We start from the raw sequence: 19,531 nt of genomic DNA on the forward strand, positions 1-19,531 counted from the left end.
ATTGGTTTACTTTATATATTGTGGATTTTGTTAATTTAATATTTCTCTTCCAAATCTGTTCCCATTCCTCTCTATATATATTATGGCCTACGTTTTTCGCCCAGGCAATCATTGTACCTTTAACAATCTCCTCTGGTCTTTCATATTCCATCAGATATTTATATATTTTATATATTGCTTTTTCTTCTGGGCCTGTCAATAGTTTATCTAGTGGTTGGGTAATTCTTTCTATACCTGATTATTCCATATCCTTTTTATATCTAGATTGAATTTATAGGTATGTCCACCAATCTATATTTATATTTTGTATTATTAATTCTTCCCTACTTTTGAGTTTACAGTTTGTATCTAATATTTCTTTATATTTAATTTTTTTTGTCAGTTCTATTGTATTTGGGTATATTAGAGCTTCCATTGTGGATAGCCAATTTGGTATTTTTATATAATGTTTATGTCTTATCTCTTTCCATGTTTTGAGTAAAGACTGTCTGATTAGATGCCTATTAAAATATTTTGGTATTTTATCTCCTATGTCCCATAAGTAGGCATGCCAACCTTTATCCAAATCATGACCTTCCAATTGTAAAATTCGTTTATTATCAAGATTGATCCATTCTTTTATCCACATCAATGAAGCTGCTTTATAATACATTTTCCAATCTGGCATTCCGAATCCCCCTCTATTTTTAATATCTTGTAAATCTTAAATTTAAATCTGTTGCATGCTCTTGTGTTGTTGTGGTTGAAGCTGAAGTAGTCACCGACAAGCAGGATGTTGCAGCATATGATCTTGTGGGCAATACTTAGATCTTGTTTAAGGCGTCTTAGTTCTAGGCTTTCTAGGCCCAGTCTAGTCTTGTAGGGTATTCTGTTTCGAGTGGAGGAGTGAAGGGCTCTTCTGGTGAAGTATCTTTGGACATTTTCAAGGGTGTTGATGTCTGAGATGCGATATGGGTTCCAAACGGGTAAGCTGTATTCGAGGATGGGTTAGGGATGGGTTATCTAAAGTGTTAGTAGAGGAAGATGAATAGTCAATCCAATTGAGCATCTCTAGTATGATCCAACAATCTGGATCCTCATTTTACCCACCTCGGAAGGATGGAAGGCTGAGTCAACCTTGAACCTGCTGAGATTCGAACTGCCAAATTCCAGGCAGCCAGCAGGCAGCAGAAGAAAGCTGCAGTACTGCACTCTACCCCACAGCTCTGATGGAGCTTTGAAAGTTAATCCTAGAGGCAGAAACCAGGATAAATCACATTGTTTTCCCATGGTGGGAAGCGTGCACAAATCCTTATGAAGTTGCTTTCTATCTTTCACTACCCTGATGTTGGTGTCTGCCTACCGTCCATCTAAATCTCTCCCAAACTCTGCTCTCCTTCTCCCAAATCATGAGATGCATACACCCAACTTCACTTTTCACTAAACATCCAAATTGTGCGCCCCATCTCCAACAGAACACAGCACAGCAAAGCGGTTCCTCTTCAGGTATCACTAGGGCAGTGCTTCTCAATTATTTTCTGTTACACCCCCCCCCCCCGAAGAAGTAAACATTTTTGCGCCCCCCCCCCCAACTCTCCACTGGGATGATTGTTTGCTATATTCGGCACGTTTTCACTGAAAAAAACTTTATCAGCGTGATCGGAGTGTAATGTGTTTAAGCGATGCTTTAATTTATTGGGCTTCATGCTGTCCGCTGGCAACATTTTTAGACACAGTAAACATACTGGTCTTTCCTCATCTCCCACGGTAGTCACAGTGAAGCCAAGCACTATATATGCTTCATCATATTTCCTCATCTGAGCTTTTGGGAGATTTTTGTTTGTCTCACTATCTCCGTCTCTCTCCTCCTTTCTTTTCATCTCTGTTAATATTTTTCCATGGTGTCTCTTAAGGGTTTGTTATTTGCACTTCATATCTCCTGCTCTGTTCTGTGTGCTATTGTTCAGTGCAAAAATATCCCTACTACCTGTGGCAAAAAGAAAGCAGGTTCCATGGGGTCACAAGCCCCCCTTGGAATAGCTACACCCCCCCTTGGGGGGGGGCACTATTTGGGAAGACCCAGCTATTGTCATTTCCTTAAAATCTATTTCAATCCTGCTTGCATCAGAGCCACCTTCTGTTTCTACCTCCCAATTCTCCAGCCCATTCCAGGGTGTGTTCCAGATTTAACAACTAAGGAGGTGATCCAAGAGCCAAACGTAGCTGTTAATACATTAATATAGATCCTCCAGTGTGATTTTCAAAAATACTCAAGCAGATGATCTATATTTGGAAACTACCGCCCTTGGTTATGGTACAAACCAATAGCCTATTATTTGGCATGACTCCACTCCTACCACCCAAACGTCTCACTACCATTCCTCAGATCATTGTTCTGAAGGCTATATTTCAGCAGCCCAAATTAAAACTGCTGCAATTCCCAAAATCTCCAACCTGATCTGCCTGATGCCAACAAACATCTGGGCCAAAGCTTTGCTCAAATCTATGGAAGGAATTGCTCAGTGCAACCAGCAGGCTGATATGTAACTCCCAGTACTTAAGCAGAATATCAATCTGTTAGTTTTTCTAATCCAAGCTCTGGTCTAAAGTAATTCAATGCTGTTAGAGTTTGCTCCCAAGATGCCATTATGATTATTTGTATCATTGACTCAGTTATCTCAACCCCTAAATACAATTAATAAGGTTCAGTTCCCAAGGGGCATCACCTTGAAATAAGTGTGTGCGCGCACGTGTCTGTGTGCATTTCTCTCTCCCTCTCTCCTCATTCAGAAAGCATTCAAGAGCAGCTTTCATGTTAATATTATGTCTGCTAGAGCCAAAGCTTGTTGCAGTATAGCATAAATATGTTAGAATAGGATTGTATTATAATTATATATATCTGGACCTCTATCATAAAAATGCTCTGATTATAATCCAGGATAGGAGGGCACTAAACTTGCCTAGTCTGCATTCCTGGTAATTACAACAGGGAAACCAAAGGGCTCAATAAACATCTCACTGATAAACAAAGTTTACATCACTCGGGACAGGACTTTATAGGATCAAAGGGGGAAATTTACATTCCCTGAAGCATACACAGGACAAGGTGATTAATTAGTTGAGATAAGGCAGAAGGCTTCAGAGAAATTAGGTGTGAGAAACATCTGCTTTGAGGAAGAGTTTCTAGGAAATTGTTTTGTGATATTTGTGGGAATAGGAAGAACTCAAATATATGTTTGAAGTTATGTTATTGGATGTATCACTTGACATGTACGTGTAATTATCCCCATTTCCTTATGCTCCCAAATAAAAAGAGGTACATGGCTCTATAACCATGTCACTTCACCCAGAGAGAGAATGTGTCCAAGTCTTCTTTCTAGGATTCGCGTTCGTGAGTGACCCCACACGGCTGGGTTGCTCTTAGCCCCATTGAAGACATCGTCGTCATCAGGGACTTTGACAGCATCCACAAAAGCTGTCAGCAGGAAGATTCCAGAGGTTTACATTGCCTTCCTTAAATAGATTAGTTTTCAGCATATGACAACTATAGAGCAAGACCCAAAACCAGTTCCTGGAGCTCTAGTAATATTGTCAGTGTAATACAAGAGATAACAGAGTTTTGGATTGATTAATCCAACTGTTATGAGAGTTTCATTGTTTGGGAAATTTTTCTGTTTATCAAAATGTCCCTGTCTTTTATTACTGTATTGTTATGCTTATAATTCTGTCACTGTGTTGATTCTTTAATGTGATTTTATGCATTTGAATTTTATTAATTTCCTTGTTGAACAATTATGATTTCTTTGCATTATAATCTTTTCAATTTCTTTGCATGCCTGTTTCATTCACTCATTGTTTAAATATTTAAAAGTGTTAATGAAGAATTAACATTAAAATTCAGCCATGACATAGTTTCAGACATCATTACTTTATTTTGAAATTTAAATACAAACTTTCAGGACTGCTGTTAATTTCCTCAGCAATTTAATTTCTTCCAGGAATGGAAACAAAGAAAATATTCACAAAATGCTAGGAAGAAAGGTTAAAAAGAGGCACATACAAAAGAAATGCATTTAACTGGAAGTAAACAAGATGCCCAGTCAAGATGAGTTCATAGTGCCTTGTATCATTTATGTCCCATGCCAAGAAAGCAATGTTTGATTTAATAAAGAATAATTTTGCACACAAACAAGTCTTCTATGTGAATATATAAGATATCTGAAAATGCATTCCAAGGTATCAGTGCCATAGATTCCATCAAATGAGTTGTATGTAGTTAATAACCCAACTAGAAATATATAATTTTTTATATTTTATATATTTCTAGTTGGGTTATTATTAACTACATACAACTCATTTGATGGAATCTATGGCACTGATATCCTGGAATGCATTTTCATATATCTCAGGTATTCACATAGAAGACTTGTTTGTGTGCAAAATTATTCTTTATTAAATCAAACATTGCTTTCTCGGCATGGGACATAAACATAAGCATGGGACATGGAATCTGCTTCATGTGTGTGTGTGTGTGTGTGTGTATACACACACACACACACACACACATGAAGCAGATTCCATTAAATCTAGTGTAATTACTGTCCAGTAGTTGACTGTTTTCTCTCTATCTCAGGTCTTTCTAAAGAACTATTGTAAAGAAAATAACAGACCTAAATTTCTCTTCTATTGGTGAATCAGTCTGTTAAGTTTCCTTCTTTGTTTTTATAATGTATAATAGTCATCATCAGAGAGGCCTTATAACAGGGGTCTCCAACCTTTGGTCCAAGGACTGGCACCAGTCCACACAAACAAGCAAAGCCCAATCTGCAGGACGTAGGCAGCACATGAAACCATGCCCCCTCTGGTGCGCAGAAAAACCTCTCTCCACAGAACTGGTCTCTGATGCCCGAAAGGTTGGGGCTGCTGCCTTAGAAAAATGGCATTTCCAACTTTAAAAAAATATAATTATTACTGATACTCCTATCTTTAGTCCCCAACATGATGGCAAGCTATTATTTCTAGGAGAGAGATTCCAATTGATCTGAAAGGCACTAGGTTGCAGAAGGCTACCTTACTATGTTCCTTTTTCTATAGAACCCAGTTCCATGTTAGAAATTACTTGAGAAGCTTCCCCATTTTGTTAAAAGCTACTGTTGCAAAATAAATTTAGCGACATTTTTAGAGATGCAGATGTGCAAATATATACAGTTAGAATTTTAATAATTCTAGCAAGCAGGCTAAGACGCATTTCAGAATTGCCAAAATGTTGCTTTATTCACTAGCTTAGGTAGAGCAAAAGTCAAGCTTCATCTTCTTTTTGTGCCTCCAAAACCTAAGAAAAAGAGGTAGAGAAAGAGAAAAAAGCTATTATTAATCAATAGCGAATTTTAAAATAATATGAATAGTGAAATAATAAAGGAGATAAATGCATTTAACCAAGGAAGGGGCAGAGCACATCAGACAGGGCCTTCATTTCTGTATGGTAATGTTTGTTAGCCTGCGCAAGCACTAAGGAATGCAATATAGTTTTGCAAGATGGCACAAGTGGTCAATTCTTCAAATAAAAATAACTGAAATATGAGATTGCTAAATCTTGCAAGATTTCAGCACCTAGCCCCAAAATATTTGAAGTTCTCAAGTAAGAATATTTATGAATTTTATCTGGGAGCGGGAAATTATTCTTGCTTAAAGCATTTTGGATGTGGTGGGTACATTGCTAATCTCTCCTTTAGACTATGCGACCAAAAGATTCTATTACTGCTTTAGAACACAATATAGTTTATCAGATCATCCAGACCCTAATCCTATTTAGCATTATACCCCTCCCCACACACACACACATTTCCCTACTAGCTGAATATTGGTTTGATCATAATGTCAGGTAGTAGAATTCCATTAAGAAAACAGTTATCTGCCATTAGAGGTAATCTCAGGTTACTCATTTAGTGAATGTATGAAGTAATGGCGACCAGTGTTCCCTCTAATTTTTGGGGTGGGTGGGAGGAAAAGTATAGTGTCTGAGTGGCAGTCCCTTCGGGACTGGGCGGCACAGAAATAATAAACAAACAAACAAACAAACAAACAAACAAACAAACAAACAAACAAACAAAAAACCCACCCTGTTTTGCCTCAGAGAATTTCAAAATAAAATACTGTACTGTGTGTCTATAACAGTGAGCTCATAATAGGGCAACTCTACCGTGTTTCCCCGATAGTAAGGCAGTGTCTTACTATCTTTTTACCCCCAAAAGCCCCACTGTGTCTTACTTTGGGGGTATGTCTTACATTGTCCCGGGCACCGGGGCCGGCTCGTCTTCGGGCGCGGGGAGCTGCCGGAAAGGAGGCGGGCGCCGACCTCGACGTTCGGCGGGTTGCGGGGAGCATCCCCTCGCCGCTCCCGGCAATGTTTCTCGGCAGGGGAGGCCAACTCCGCGGCGACACGGACGCTCGGCTGGCTGGCTAAAGGCAGGTCAAGGGGTGGATGGGCAGTCAAAAAGGGTGAGCGGCCGCCGCTGTGCCCTCCTTCGCCCGCCTCCTTTCCGGCAGTTCCCTGCGCGCCCCTCGCCTTCGCTCGCCGCGGCGCCACCGCCTCTTCCCCTGCCGAGGCTCAGCTGCAAGCGGCTCCGAGGCGAGCGGAAAGGAGGCGGGCGAAGGAGGGCGCAGCTCCGGCCGCTCGCCTCGGAGCCGAGCGGCCTCGCTGGCCGCTTGCAGCTGAGCCTCGGCAGGGGAAGAGGCGGTGGCGCCGCGGCGAGCGAAGGCGAGGGGCGCGCAGGGAGCTGCCGGAAAGGAGGCTGGTGAAGGAGGGCGCAGCTCCCTGCGCGCCCCTCGCCTGCGCTCGCCGCGGCGCCACCGCCTCTTCCCCTGCCGAGGCTCAGCTGCAAGCGGCCAGTGAGGCCGCTCGGCTCCGAGGCGAGCGGCCGGAGCTGCGCCCTCCTTCGCCCGCCTCCTTTCCGCTCGCCTCGGAGCCGCTTGCAGCTGAGCCTCGGCAGGGGAAGAGGCGGTGGCGCCGCGGCGAGCGAAGGCGAGGGGCGCGCAGGGAGCTGCCGGAAAGGAGGCTGGTGAAGGAGGGCGCAGCTCCCTGCGCGCCCCTCGCCTTCGCTCGCCGCGGCGCCACCGCCTCTTCCCCTGCCGAGGCTCAGCTGCAAGCGGCCAGCGAGGCCGCTCGGCTCCGAGGCGAGCGGCCGGAGCTGCGCCCTCCTTCGCCCGCCTCCTTTCCGCTCGCCTCGGAGCCGCTTGCAGCTGAGCCTCGGCAGGGGAAGAGGCGGTGGCGCCGCGGCGAGCGAAGGCGAGGGGCGCGCAGGGAGCTGCCGGAAAGGAGGCTGGTGAAGGAGGGCGCAGCTCCCTGCGCGCCCCTCGCCTTCGCTCGCCGCGGCACCACCGCCTCTTCCCCTGCCGAGGCTCAGCTGCAAGCGGCCAGCGAGGCCGCTCGGCTCCGAGGCGAGCGGAAAGGAGGCGGGCGAAGGAGGGCGCAGCTCCGGCCGCTCGCCTCGGAGCCGATCGGCCTCGCTGGCCGCTTGCAGCTGAGCTTCGGCAGGGGAAGAGGCGGTGGCGAGCGAAGGCGAGCGAAGGCGCGCGGGGAGCTTGGAAGCAATGCGCGCGGGGAGCTTGGAAGGCGAAGGCGCGCGGGGAGAATGCGAAGGCGCGCGGGGAGCTTGGAAGGCGAGCGAAGCTGCAAGCGGCCTCGCTGGCCGCTTGCAGCTGAGCTTCGGCAAGGGAAGAGGCGGTGGAAGAGGCCGCGGCGAGCGAAGGCGAGGGGCGCGCGGGGAGCTTGGAAGCAATGTCATCGCCCCCCCCCCCGCAATACCGTTTATACCGTGTTTCCCCGAAAGTAAGACATATGTCTTACTTTCGGGGTATGGCTTATATAAGCCGACCCCCCCGAAACCCCCCATATGTCTTACAATCGGGGGGGTCTTACTATCGGGGAAACACGGTATCAATATCAAAATGCCACTTAAATAGTTGAGCTAGTTTCAAACTACATTTTGATTTTTTTTCTCTCTTCCTTACTCCCATTCTTTTTCTTTCTCTTTTCCTTCCTCTCTTTTTTCTATCTGTTTCTCTCTCTTCCTCTCTTCCTCTCTCTCTCCTTCCCTCTCACTCTTTCCCTCTCGGCTTCTGGGCAGGTTTGGAAAACTCTGAGTTGATGATGATTTTTAAGTGAGCGATTGCTCACTGCTCAGCTTAGAGGGAACTATGATGGCGACACTGAAAAAAATGACTTACATCTGCTTTTCACACTTATGACAACTGAAGCATTCCCATGGCCATGTGATCAAAATTTGGGCACTTGCCCAAATGCATGGTGCTTACCTGCCATGCATTTATGACAGTTGCACTGTCCCAGGGTCATATGGTCACCATCTGTAACCTTCCCAGGTGAATTCCAACAAGCAAAGTCAATGGGGGAGACCAGATTCTGTTAACTTCATGATTCACTTAACAGTTGGAGTGATTTGCTCAACAACTGTGGTAAAAAAGGTCGTAAAATATGGCACAACTCATTCATTTAACAACTCTCTTGACAAGCAATAGAAATTTTGAGCTTAACTGTAGTCGTAATCAAGGACTTTCTTGAATGGGGAGATGTGTTCAAATGTGAATGAGGCGGAATATGAAATCCCTCTCCTCCAGTAAGTTTTATACAAATGGTTGCAGTATAAACACAAGCAGATCTAAGCATTTGCTTATTATTTACCAATTTTGACCCAATCTGCATGTTTTTAGTTGGTTTAATAGATACAACAGTAGGAACTCTAGTAGAAAAGTGGAGTAGAAAAATGTAGAATATATAATCCATTTAAAAAAAAGTCCAGAGAAAATAAATAATCAATTAACAGCTGAAAAATTCCACAAGGGCTCTAACACATATTCCAACTTAGGGCCTGGAGGCAGAACCAAATTTTTATGAATCATTAAAACACTGCAACACAACAGTAATAAAATAAAATATTTTATTTCAATAAAAGATTTTTTAAAACTTAGTAGAAATTTGAGAGAATAATTTAACTGTAACAATTACACAACAGTGAGATCTGCATTCCAAAACTAGCATTCAATAATCCATAAATAGTCTAACAAAACAAGAATAATAGTGGATTGAAGCAAATACAAAACTGGAGAAATTGAGCAAGCTGCACTAAACAGTAATAAAAACTAACCTCCATATGATTAAGCCTTTATATTACCACAATTTTCTAAGTTTACGCTTGAATCCAGAAACTAGCTGCATAAAGTCCCTTTTCTTCAGATAACTGCTCCTTTGAGAACAAAATAATTTCCTTAGTTTCCCTGCCTTGAACCTCATCCTCTTCATTCTTATTGAAAGAGATAATGATAGAGAACACTTAAAAGATCTCCCAGGTAGCTGGCAGTAAATCTAAGAGCCTCCAATTATGAATTGTTTACTGGCCACTCAAAGTCCTACTAATACATCCCAAGCTGTCAAACATTTTGCACCGGGAAATTTCAGATACTATATTCTAGATCCTCTGTCAAAGTTCCAATCACAAAATCAACTTCCAAACAATCACTGCTTCTTAGCAATGACTACTTTCTGAACCAAGTTCCATTTTCTAACTAGGAGTTCCTAAACTTTTTGCCATCAAATCTACTTTGTATATTCTTAATGTAAACACCTCCCCTAAAACTTCAAACATTACAATGAACACAAATGAACAACGAAAAGTGAATTTATTCAACAATGTACAATTGAAAGGTTACTCGCACTTCCCTTGGACACTGTCTCACACCCACAAGGGAGATATAAGTTAGTTGGGAAAATCCTGGTCTACAGGAGGATTTGTGTATCCGTGCAAATCTACTTCTGAGACATCAAAGTTGCAGTAAAGCTTAGTTCAGATCTTTCTGCTGATAGACTACTTAATTATTATTCAATTATGTACTTAAAATTACACAAAGATCTATTAGTAGATCCTGATCTCCCTTTTACTCATCATTTTTGAAACATCTGTTGCAATTCAACAAAGCCTAAAAAATTTAGCAGCAAACAAAACAAAAATGAAACAGATCATACTAATGGCAGTTTCATCTGAAGAAAGTCATTGTTAATTGATTTTCTTAACAATTAACTAAATATAGATATTTTTTGAAACTGATATTATACTCCAGCTGTACTCAAAACATCTATATATGGGAATAAAATATATTTATGGAAGTACTAAACCCAATTTCATACTTTATTTCAATTTCAACACAAAGAAAAGATATACAGACCAAATGTAGAACCCCTACCACAATGAGAACTAGATATAAGTCTGATTAAAAGCAGTGGGGAAAGTTTGTTTATTTATTAAATTTATATGCCACTTGTCTACTTAACCAGAATAACTCTGGGCAGCTTACAATGGCATAAAAGCATAAATATAAAAGCATTAAAATTACCAAAAGATTAAAAACCAAAATTTGCTATTATTAATCGAAATCCAACTCTTTTCAATAGAATTTTTTAAATTGGAAAGTTGCTGATATTGGGCACAGTTAACCCAAAAATTAAGGACAACATGGATTATAACTTACCAGAGCTGGGTTTTGTTTCTGAACTGTAAGACGTTGAACAGCTATTTGAATTGCCAAATGAACCAGAAAATGGAGGTGGAGCAGATGAACCAGTCCACGTGCTATAATAAGGAGAATACCTCTGATCTGAAGCTGACCTAAAAGAAAATGATTATTAATTTGTTTTAGTGTTTTTGCATGTGTACAAAATTAAATTTTTAATAGATGAAATAGAAGGCCATTTAAGGTAAAGTTGCTCTACAGCAATCAGCAAGTAATCATAGAAACATAGAAGATTGACGGCAAAAAAGGACCTCATGGTCCATCTAGTCTGCCCCTATTCTATTTCCTGTATTTTTATCTTAGGATGGATATATGTTTATCCCAAGCATGTTTTAATTCAGTTACCGTGAATTTACCAACCACGCCGGCTGGAAGTTTGTTCCAAGCATCTATTACTTTTTCAGTAAAATAATATTTTCTCACGTTGCTTCTAATCTTTTCCCCAACTAACCTCAGATTGTGCCCCCTTGTTCTTGTGTTCACTTTCCTATTAAAAACATTTTCCTCCTGAACTTTATTTAACCCTTTAACACACGGGTTCTCAACCTTTCTAATGCCGCGACCCCTTCATACAGTTCCTCATGTTGTGGTGACCCCCAACCATAAGACTAGCGCCAATTCTCCCAACAGAGCTTTAAGCTGATTGGCAGGAAGGTCAGAAAGACACCCTCACTGTAGACGTCAGATTGGTGGGATTGTAAAAATACGTTCCAAGGCACCAGAATAGAAGCTTTAGTTCCTAGCACCATGGGAAATTTGTCTTTTCCCAAATGGTCTTAGGTGACCCCTGTGAAATGGTCATTCGACCCCCAAAGGGGTCCCGACCCCCAGGTTGAGAACCACTGCTTTAACATATTTAAATTTTTTGATCATGTCCCTCCTGTCCTCCAGACTATACAGATTGAGTTCATTAAGTCTTTCCTGATATGTTTTATGCTTAAGACCTTCCACCATTTTTGTAGCCCGTCTTTGGATCCGTTCAATTTTATCAATATCTTTTTGTAGGTGAGGTCTCCAGAACTGAACACAGTATTCCAAATGTGATCTCACCAGCGCTCTATACAGTGAGATCACAATCTTCCTCTTCCTGCTTGTTATACCTCTAGCTATGCAGCCAAGTATTCTACTTGCTTTCCCTACCGCCTGACCGCACTGTTCAGCCATTTTGAGACTGTCAGAAATCACTACCCCTAAATCCTTCTCTTCTGAAGTTTTTGCTAACATAGAACTGCCAATACAATACTCAGATTGAGGATTCTTTTCCCCCAAGTGCATTATTTTACATTTGGAAACATTAAACTGCAGTTTCCACTGCTTTGACTACTTATCTAGTAAAGCTAAATCATTTACCATATTACAGACCCCTCCAGGACTATCAACCCTATTGCACACTTTAGAGTCATCGGCAAATAGGCAAACATTCCCTACCAAACCTTCCCCTATGTCACTCACAAACATATTAAAAAGAATAGGACCCAGAACAAACATGTAAATAATTGGAATATATTCAATTATTCCAACAAACTGAGAATTCATTATTTTTTAGTTCTGTTTCTATTTTAAAAGGTATATTTGCAAGAAATACACTGATTTACCATTATGTATTGCTATTAGGAAAAACGTAACAAGATTTCAAATTTTTAAAAATGTGGTTGGACTGTAATATAAATTCAGTACAAAAGTCATACAAGCTGCATAATTTATGCAAAAAGCTAAAAAATGCTTTTTTAAAAGTCCATTAAAAATAAAACAGTCAGATTCTAGTGGTTTTGGAAGAATATACAAGAGAATTATCAGTGAAAAATGTGTATGTAATTAGAGACAACTTTGAAAGTAAGTTATGAAAGCAAAATTCAATGTGGAAAAGAAATAGTTAATAATTAATAGGAAAGAAATACACAGAAATTTTGGAGACAACAAACACACAAGGGTTTAGAAAAACCTGTGATTTGAAAAACAGATACTACTGAAATGGTGACCTTAAAATTGACAACTGTTTACATCTTTATTCTCTGGAAACTGCAGCTAGTATTTTTAATACCACTGCAGGAGTTTCTTCCCTAATGATGCAATATTAAGCAACTACAGTGAAAGTGTATTGCATGAGTCAATGACAGCTGTTTTCTTTATTTTATAAATCAATCCATTTACTACCATTTACTGCTGGGTTCTGAATTCCATGTACAGTATTCTGACAAACAACCCGCTTCTTCAGTGTTTCCCAGTTATACTAAAAAAATTGCTAGAGATACCTATCAATTGAACAACTATTAAATTCTTATCCTAATATAAGGATCCTGTAGACAGCTAGGTCACCTATTCACCTTTGTATCTGGCTTTACTCATTCATTCTGACTGTAGTAGTGATGAGCAGGATAACTATTTCTCAAAACATTCATAATATATTGTTATTTTAAAAATGAACATGTAAACAAAACATTCTATGTTTATAACTGATGGTATTACTAGTGTGAAAGAATTTTTTTTTCTTGGGAGAAGCAATTCCCTATCTGTCAATTAGGATTGTTGCAAAAGAAGACAAGATTACCTTCGGTTGCCAAACAGGTATCCAAGAAGTCCTCCGGCACCTAATCCAGTCCAGAAACCTGGCCCTGAATTGGAATCATAGCTGGAACCACTAGCAGCTCCTTAATTTGAATAAAATTGTAATGATTTAGATCAAATAATCTTTGTGATCAAATTAAAATAATTAGAATACAATAGAGTAACAAAGTTGGAAGGGACCTTGGAGGTCTTCTAGTCCAACCCCTGCTTAGGTAGGAAACCTTAGACAAATGATTATCCAACATCTAATTAAAATTCTAGTCTTACAAGCTCTCCAAAGTTTTAAATCAAACATTGTTGTATCATGCTATGAAACTATTGATTTTACTGGAGAAACAGACTATAGGCTAGCAGTTTTTATCCCTTTATTTTCTAAAAGGTATATTTCCTAAACTTTAGACTAAAGGATCAATTCAGAAACACAAGGAATTATCATTTTAATTGTGCCTTATAATTTCTGCCAACTATATAAACAAGAGCATAGGCTAGACATAACACAAAATTCTGTAGAAATTTCAGTGACCCCCACTAACAATAATTAACAATGAATAGATTCCTAGAATTTGAAAAGTAGATTACCATGCTTATCAATGTTACTAATAAATGTTTTTGCTGTGACATGAGATATTTACCTGTATAATTTGATTTAAATCCTGGTGGAGGTGGGCCTTGATAACTTTGCCCATAGGATCCTGAATGTACATAATCATTAGGGAAATTATGTTGTCGATTATCACAGAGGAATAGCTTGTAGATGCCAAAAACAAAAACAACAAATAATATTATCAGGATCACTCCAAATCCAGAACCAAATGACTCATGAGAAGTTGCAGAATAATAGGGCCCAGAAAAGGTGTTAGCTTTTTGCTGTCCTCCTTTAGTTAACTCTAAGGTGTATTCCAAGCCACAGGATCCTTTTAAAATGTAAGGGTCATCTGGGTAATCGTAGCCTTCACAGCTTACTTCAATTTTTCCAAAGCGATATGAAACATCCAAGTGAGCTTTACATTCCCACTGAAAATAAAAGAGAATTGTTTTTCTACAATAAAGTATATAATAAAATTGAGCATTAACTTAACATTGATATGTTTTTAGTAATTTTATTACAATACAATACAACCTCCCCCCCCAAAAAAGTTCTAATTAAACTCCTAATAGAGCTTGAAAGAATGCATATGAAAATATTGCCAGACAAGAACGCTAAATGACAAACTTGTTACAGTTATTTAGAAGGAATATGGATTTACTTTAATTGTTTTTTTCTCTTGTTGTCAATGTTGGAGCCCCATTTTTAATTTTTGACTCATTGCTGGAGTTTGACAGTTTTGCCTTGATATATAGAATTGTTCTTCTGTCTTCAAAAGCCAGCCGTTTAATTAATTTTACATTTATGCAAATATACTCCACAAGATTTCCCTTTATACAGAGAAACATACCTGCACATCATAGCCATCCCAACCTTTGTTGTAACACTGAACAACCTCAGGGGTATATGCTGTACATCCAGCTGAGCCTCCGGTACATTGCAACTGGGACACTGGTGATGTCCTCCGATAATTTGTGTTCTTTCCCCGGTAGAGTGTCAGGGCTTGGATGTCCCGTAATAGGACTCTATCTGACAGAATATAAGTTATGTAGTAGATTTAGAAACACTATGCAAAATAATAAATGCATATTTTAAGGATTTTGTGATATTATTAATGCCAATAAAGACATTCTCAGAATGATTTTTCTTAGGTTGTATATTTTGATTACAGAGAAGCAGTAATCTCAAAAGCAGTGTGTCCAGGGAGAAAGCATTTTGAAATTCCCTGAAATTTCCCTGTAATTTGCGATCTAGTTAAGGTGCAGTTGTAGATGACATCATACCAAACATCTAAGCTGTGGAGAAATATCAATACAGTGATCCCTCGATTTTCGCGATCTCAATCTTCGCGAAACGCTATATCGCGATTTTTCCACCCGATGACGTCACTCCTTTCCTTTCTCATCTTTCTTTCTCTCTCTCTTTCTCTATCTTGCTTCTTCCTCTCTCACACTCTCTTCCTCCCTCTCTCATCTCTTTCTTTCCTTCTCTCTCTTTCTCTATCTCTCCCCCTCTTGCTCTCGAGCGGCAAGCGAGCAGCCGGGCGGGCGGGTGAACAGGCAAGCGGCAAGCGAGCAGCCGGGCGGGCGGGCAAACGGGCAAGCGGCAAGCGAGCAGCCGGGCGGGCGGGCGAACGGGCAAGCGGCAAGCGAGCAGCCGGGCGGGCGAACGGGCAAGCGAGTGGCCGGGCAGGCGGGTGACGGGCAAGCGGCAAGCGATCTTGGGGTTTCCCCTTTGCCTGGGCGGCGGGAAGACCCAGGAAAGGTTCCTTCGGCCGCCCAACAGCTGATCTGCTCCGCAGCGCGGCAGCAGCGAGGAGCCGAAGATGGGGTTTCCCCTTTGCCTGGGCAACGGGGAAACCCCATCTTCGGCTCCTCGCTGCTGCCGCGCTGCGGAGCAGATCAGCTGCTGGGCGGCCGAAGGAACCTTCCCTGGGTGCCGCCCGCCGCCCACGCAAACTCCACCATCTGAGCATGTGCGGCCATGAAAAAAAGGGCACGCATGCGCAGATGGTGTTTTTACTTCCGCAACCCTACATCGCGAAAAATCGATTATCGCGAAGGGTCTTGGAACGGAACCCTCGCGATACTCGAGGGATCACTGTACCTGAGCAAGCAATTTGTTGCCAGAGTTGGGCTCATTTTTGCTTGACTTTGCCAGGCAGCGCAATCTGTGGATTTTTTAAACATGATTTTCCCCTGACTTTTAAACATTTTAATACAGTTCAGTTTTTTGCCTGATTTATTCCATTTTTTTGTCAAATTCCCTGATATTTCATGAACTGCTGATTTCCCTGATAATTCCCTGATTTCCCTGTTTTCTAGGTTTGGTGGACACCCTGCAAAAGGTGCTTTAATAAAGAATATATCTAAGATCAAAGTTAACATCTATGCTTTATTAATTAGTTTTACTTTAGTTTTTTTATCAAGCAGTCAAGAAGTTTTCACAAACAATACATAGGTACCTCCCCCCATTTCTTTAGTATATAATATTCAAGAATTTGTGGGGGAAAAGTTTCAATTTGCTCCCCAATGTCCAATTTTCCTACGTAATTAGGAAAAACATCTCCAATAGTGACTGAATTCCCACACACTATGGTTTCTTTCAAATCAATTTTACAGAATATAATCCACAATAACAGTACTGTATTGGCGAAACCCTAAATCACTATTTTACACATTCCAGTGACCCTATTTCCACATAGCGCTGGGTCAAGCTCTCATCATTCACCTGTTATTATAACCTGCGATAAACCCATCGACTCTGGGGAGCACACAACAGAGTACAAATAACCATGGGGTATATTGTGAGGTTTTGTATCTTTTTTATTGTACTGTATTGTATTTTCCATTGCTGCTCGCCGCCCTGAGTCCAGGAGGAGATGGGCGGCATATAAATGTAAATAGATAGATGGATAGACAGACAGACATATAAGATAGGGGGGAAAGGCAGACATCAGTGAATCAACATCCCCTCAAATGGTGACCTGAAACATTTAATTCTCTTAACACACGTTGCAGTGTGTATGTGGGTGTTTACGTATGAATTGGACTTCTGAACACAACCAGTCGTCGCGCAGCGTTTGGTTACGACTGACAATGGCTACCAAGAGTTTCTAAAATGTCTTCCTAAATAATAAGGCCGACGCCCGTCAATACATCGCACTTCCCCCATTAAAAAAACTGCGCGGGGACTCAGGAAATGGCCCTCACTCCCCCAGAAAAGAGGCTGTTTTCGGCACGAAAACCCTCTGAACCGGAGACACCAACGTGAATTCACCGACGCGGAGAGCCACGATTCCTGCCCGACCGTCATGAACCGAGACGGCAGGTTTCCTAAAGAGGACCGCCCGGTGAAGCCCGTTCCTCGCCACTTACCAGGCTGCTCCCAGCCCTTCGCTAAAGACGTTGCCGTCAGCACCACCAACAGCGGGAACAGCAGCCGCCACACAGATACCTCCATTTTACTCCTTGGACTGAACAACTGAAGCGCCAGCGCTCCAGCCTGTAGCAACCAGCCTCGAGGCTCCGCCCCCCGCCGACCCTGATTGGTTATTCGGATTGTCTTTCTTCTCAGGCAAGCCGCCGTTTCGTCAGCTGGCGGTGAGGCCCGGCGGCACCATCTCCAGAGAAAGCGGGGTTGGGTCCGCGCTAGAATTATTACTTAAGCGGAAGGAAATCTCAGGGCAATGAGGTAGGAAAGTGTCGCTCTCTTACGCAGGAATCCTATTGGCTCAGGGGGCGCCGCCGAGAAAATCAGCATTACAACAAAATCTTATGTACGTTCTGAACCACCAATGGAGTCATTAAAGGGATGTTTAGCGTCGGTTTGTCCTCTTCCGGTGTGGCGTCGGCAGCAATGAATGGTTTTGACTTCAAAGATTGTACGCCGCTCAGAGTCACTTCTGGTGCGGTGGGCGGTTGGATTAAATTGTTTCAATAAATAAATGGTGTTGCGCTTCTGAAAACAAGCTCGTTTTTCTAATAGTCTTTCTTTCTTTGCTTTCTTTCTACTTGTATGCCACCCAACTCCCTAAGGACTCTGTATCTAGGTGGTTCTCTGAACACAAATTATCAAATGCTTCATAGCAGCAAAAATAGTCACAACCAGAGTCAAGAGTGAGATTTTCCATCCTTCCTCCCTCCCTCCCGATTTCTCTCAGCCCATCCATCAGCCAGGGGGCAAGAATCTAATGGCCCCAAGCCAGGTGCCATAAATGAGTCTTAATACTCTTGCGGAAGGCAAGGAGGGTGGGGGCAATACAAATCTCTGAGGGGAGTTGGTTCCAGAGGGCCAGGTCCCCCACAGAGAAGGCTCTTCCCCTAGGCCCCACCAACCAACATTGTCCAGTTGACCGGACCTGGAGAAGGCAGACTCTGTGGGGCCTAACCAGTCGCTGGGATTCATACGGCAGAAGACGGTCCTGTAGGCATTCTGGCCCGATGCCATGTAAGGGCTTTATAGGTCATAACCAACACTTTGAATTGTTGCCGGAAACCAATTGGCAGCCAAAGCATTTATAGCATTTAGACATATATACTAATTCCCAGTGCTTTACAGAGAGTAAGCATACTGCCCCCAACAATCTGGGCCCTCACTTTACCCATCTTGGAAGGATGAATTCTAGAAAGGTTGCAATGTTAAGATTGCTAAATACATAGGGGAAAAAATGGGTCTTATACTTTTTAAACAGCCGCTCGATTAAGTTTGTTGAAGAAACAAAAGCTATATGCTTTGAAATGCTTCCAATTGAGTAATAATTACTCATGAATAAAAGAACTGTGGTAAGGAATATCCTTCTACGTTCGGTTCCAAGTGGGGAAAAAGACATTGGAAGCATGAGAATGCTTGGAATGATGGTTTAATGGTGGACAGCCAGAGCCATATGAATGAGCGCCTGGGAAAAAGGAGGATCATGTGCCTTGAGGATGTTGAAGGAGAGAAGGGCTGAGAGTGCCCTGCTTTATGCCCAGGGATGGGCTACTAACCAGAACGTCTAATCAGGCTCGCTTCCGCGGCTCTGAAGGTCCTGTGAGTTTCATCAGTTATGCTGCTGCACCTGTGCAGATAGTGAAATCGTGAACGGAGACACAGGTGCACCCATGTTCCAGCAAGGCTTTTGCTTCTGCGCATGCGTGTTCCGGCTAGTAGCCCACCATTGTTTATACCCTCTGTTGGGCCCCACCTTGAGAGTTTCCTGTTCCTGTAAGAAAAGTATCCCATTGGTTGCCAAACTCCCAGGAGCCGAGATGGGGGGGGGGGCAACTCTGTAGGGTGTCTTGAGTCCAAGTTTGCTTGAGCCTTAACTGACTGATGCAATCTTCCCAGGTGCCATATGGTGAGGTGGGTAAGAGAGTAATCCTATCTTTGTTATGTAGTATAGACTGCCAGTGAGACTTGGACTGTATACAGGAGATTGAACGACTTCCACAGGATCTGCCTCTGTAGAATGCCATCAATTCCCATCCTGCTGATGAAAGCCCAGACACCCTGGGCAGGCCATGTTGCTAGGATGCCACACCATCACATCCCCAAATTGCTCCTCTATGGTGAGCTAGCATGATTGGCTCAGGAATTCTGGGAGTTGAAGTCCACAATTCATAGAAGGCCAACTTTGCCTACTTCTGGCCTACCTCTAGTCTAAAGGAAAGCAATTGCATGGGGGACGAAGGAAGCGATGCAAAGACATGTCGAAAACCTCCTTCAAGTCCCTTGATATCGACACCACCTCCTGGGAAACCCTGCCACAAGATCGATCAACATGGTGCATGCTGCCATACCAAGTCTGCCAGATATCTGAGGACAGAACAACAAATGCAG

General features: G+C 42.2%; 1 protein-coding gene across 1 annotated transcript; it reads right to left on the bottom strand.

Moving 5' to 3' along the window:
• Positions 1–3,888: 3,888 nt before the first annotated feature.
• Positions 3,889–17,336, bottom strand: SARAF (store-operated calcium entry associated regulatory factor). Its single transcript, XM_070742119.1, has 7 exons — positions 17,089–17,336; positions 14,562–14,740; positions 13,758–14,139; positions 13,109–13,208; positions 10,519–10,655; positions 4,537–5,311; positions 3,889–4,302 (listed from the first exon to the last, which is right to left on the bottom strand). The coding sequence occupies exons 1-6, from the start codon at positions 17,171–17,173 to the stop codon at positions 5,286–5,288; spliced, it is 909 nt and encodes a 302-aa protein (XP_070598220.1). The 5' UTR covers positions 17,174–17,336; the 3' UTR covers positions 3,889–4,302; positions 4,537–5,285.
• Between the last annotated feature and the right edge of the window lie 2,195 nt (positions 17,337–19,531).

The sequence above is a fragment of the Erythrolamprus reginae genome, chromosome 2, assembly GCF_031021105.1.
Source record: "Erythrolamprus reginae isolate rEryReg1 chromosome 2, rEryReg1.hap1, whole genome shotgun sequence".
NCBI classification, from domain to species: Eukaryota; Metazoa; Chordata; class Lepidosauria; order Squamata; family Dipsadidae; genus Erythrolamprus; species Erythrolamprus reginae.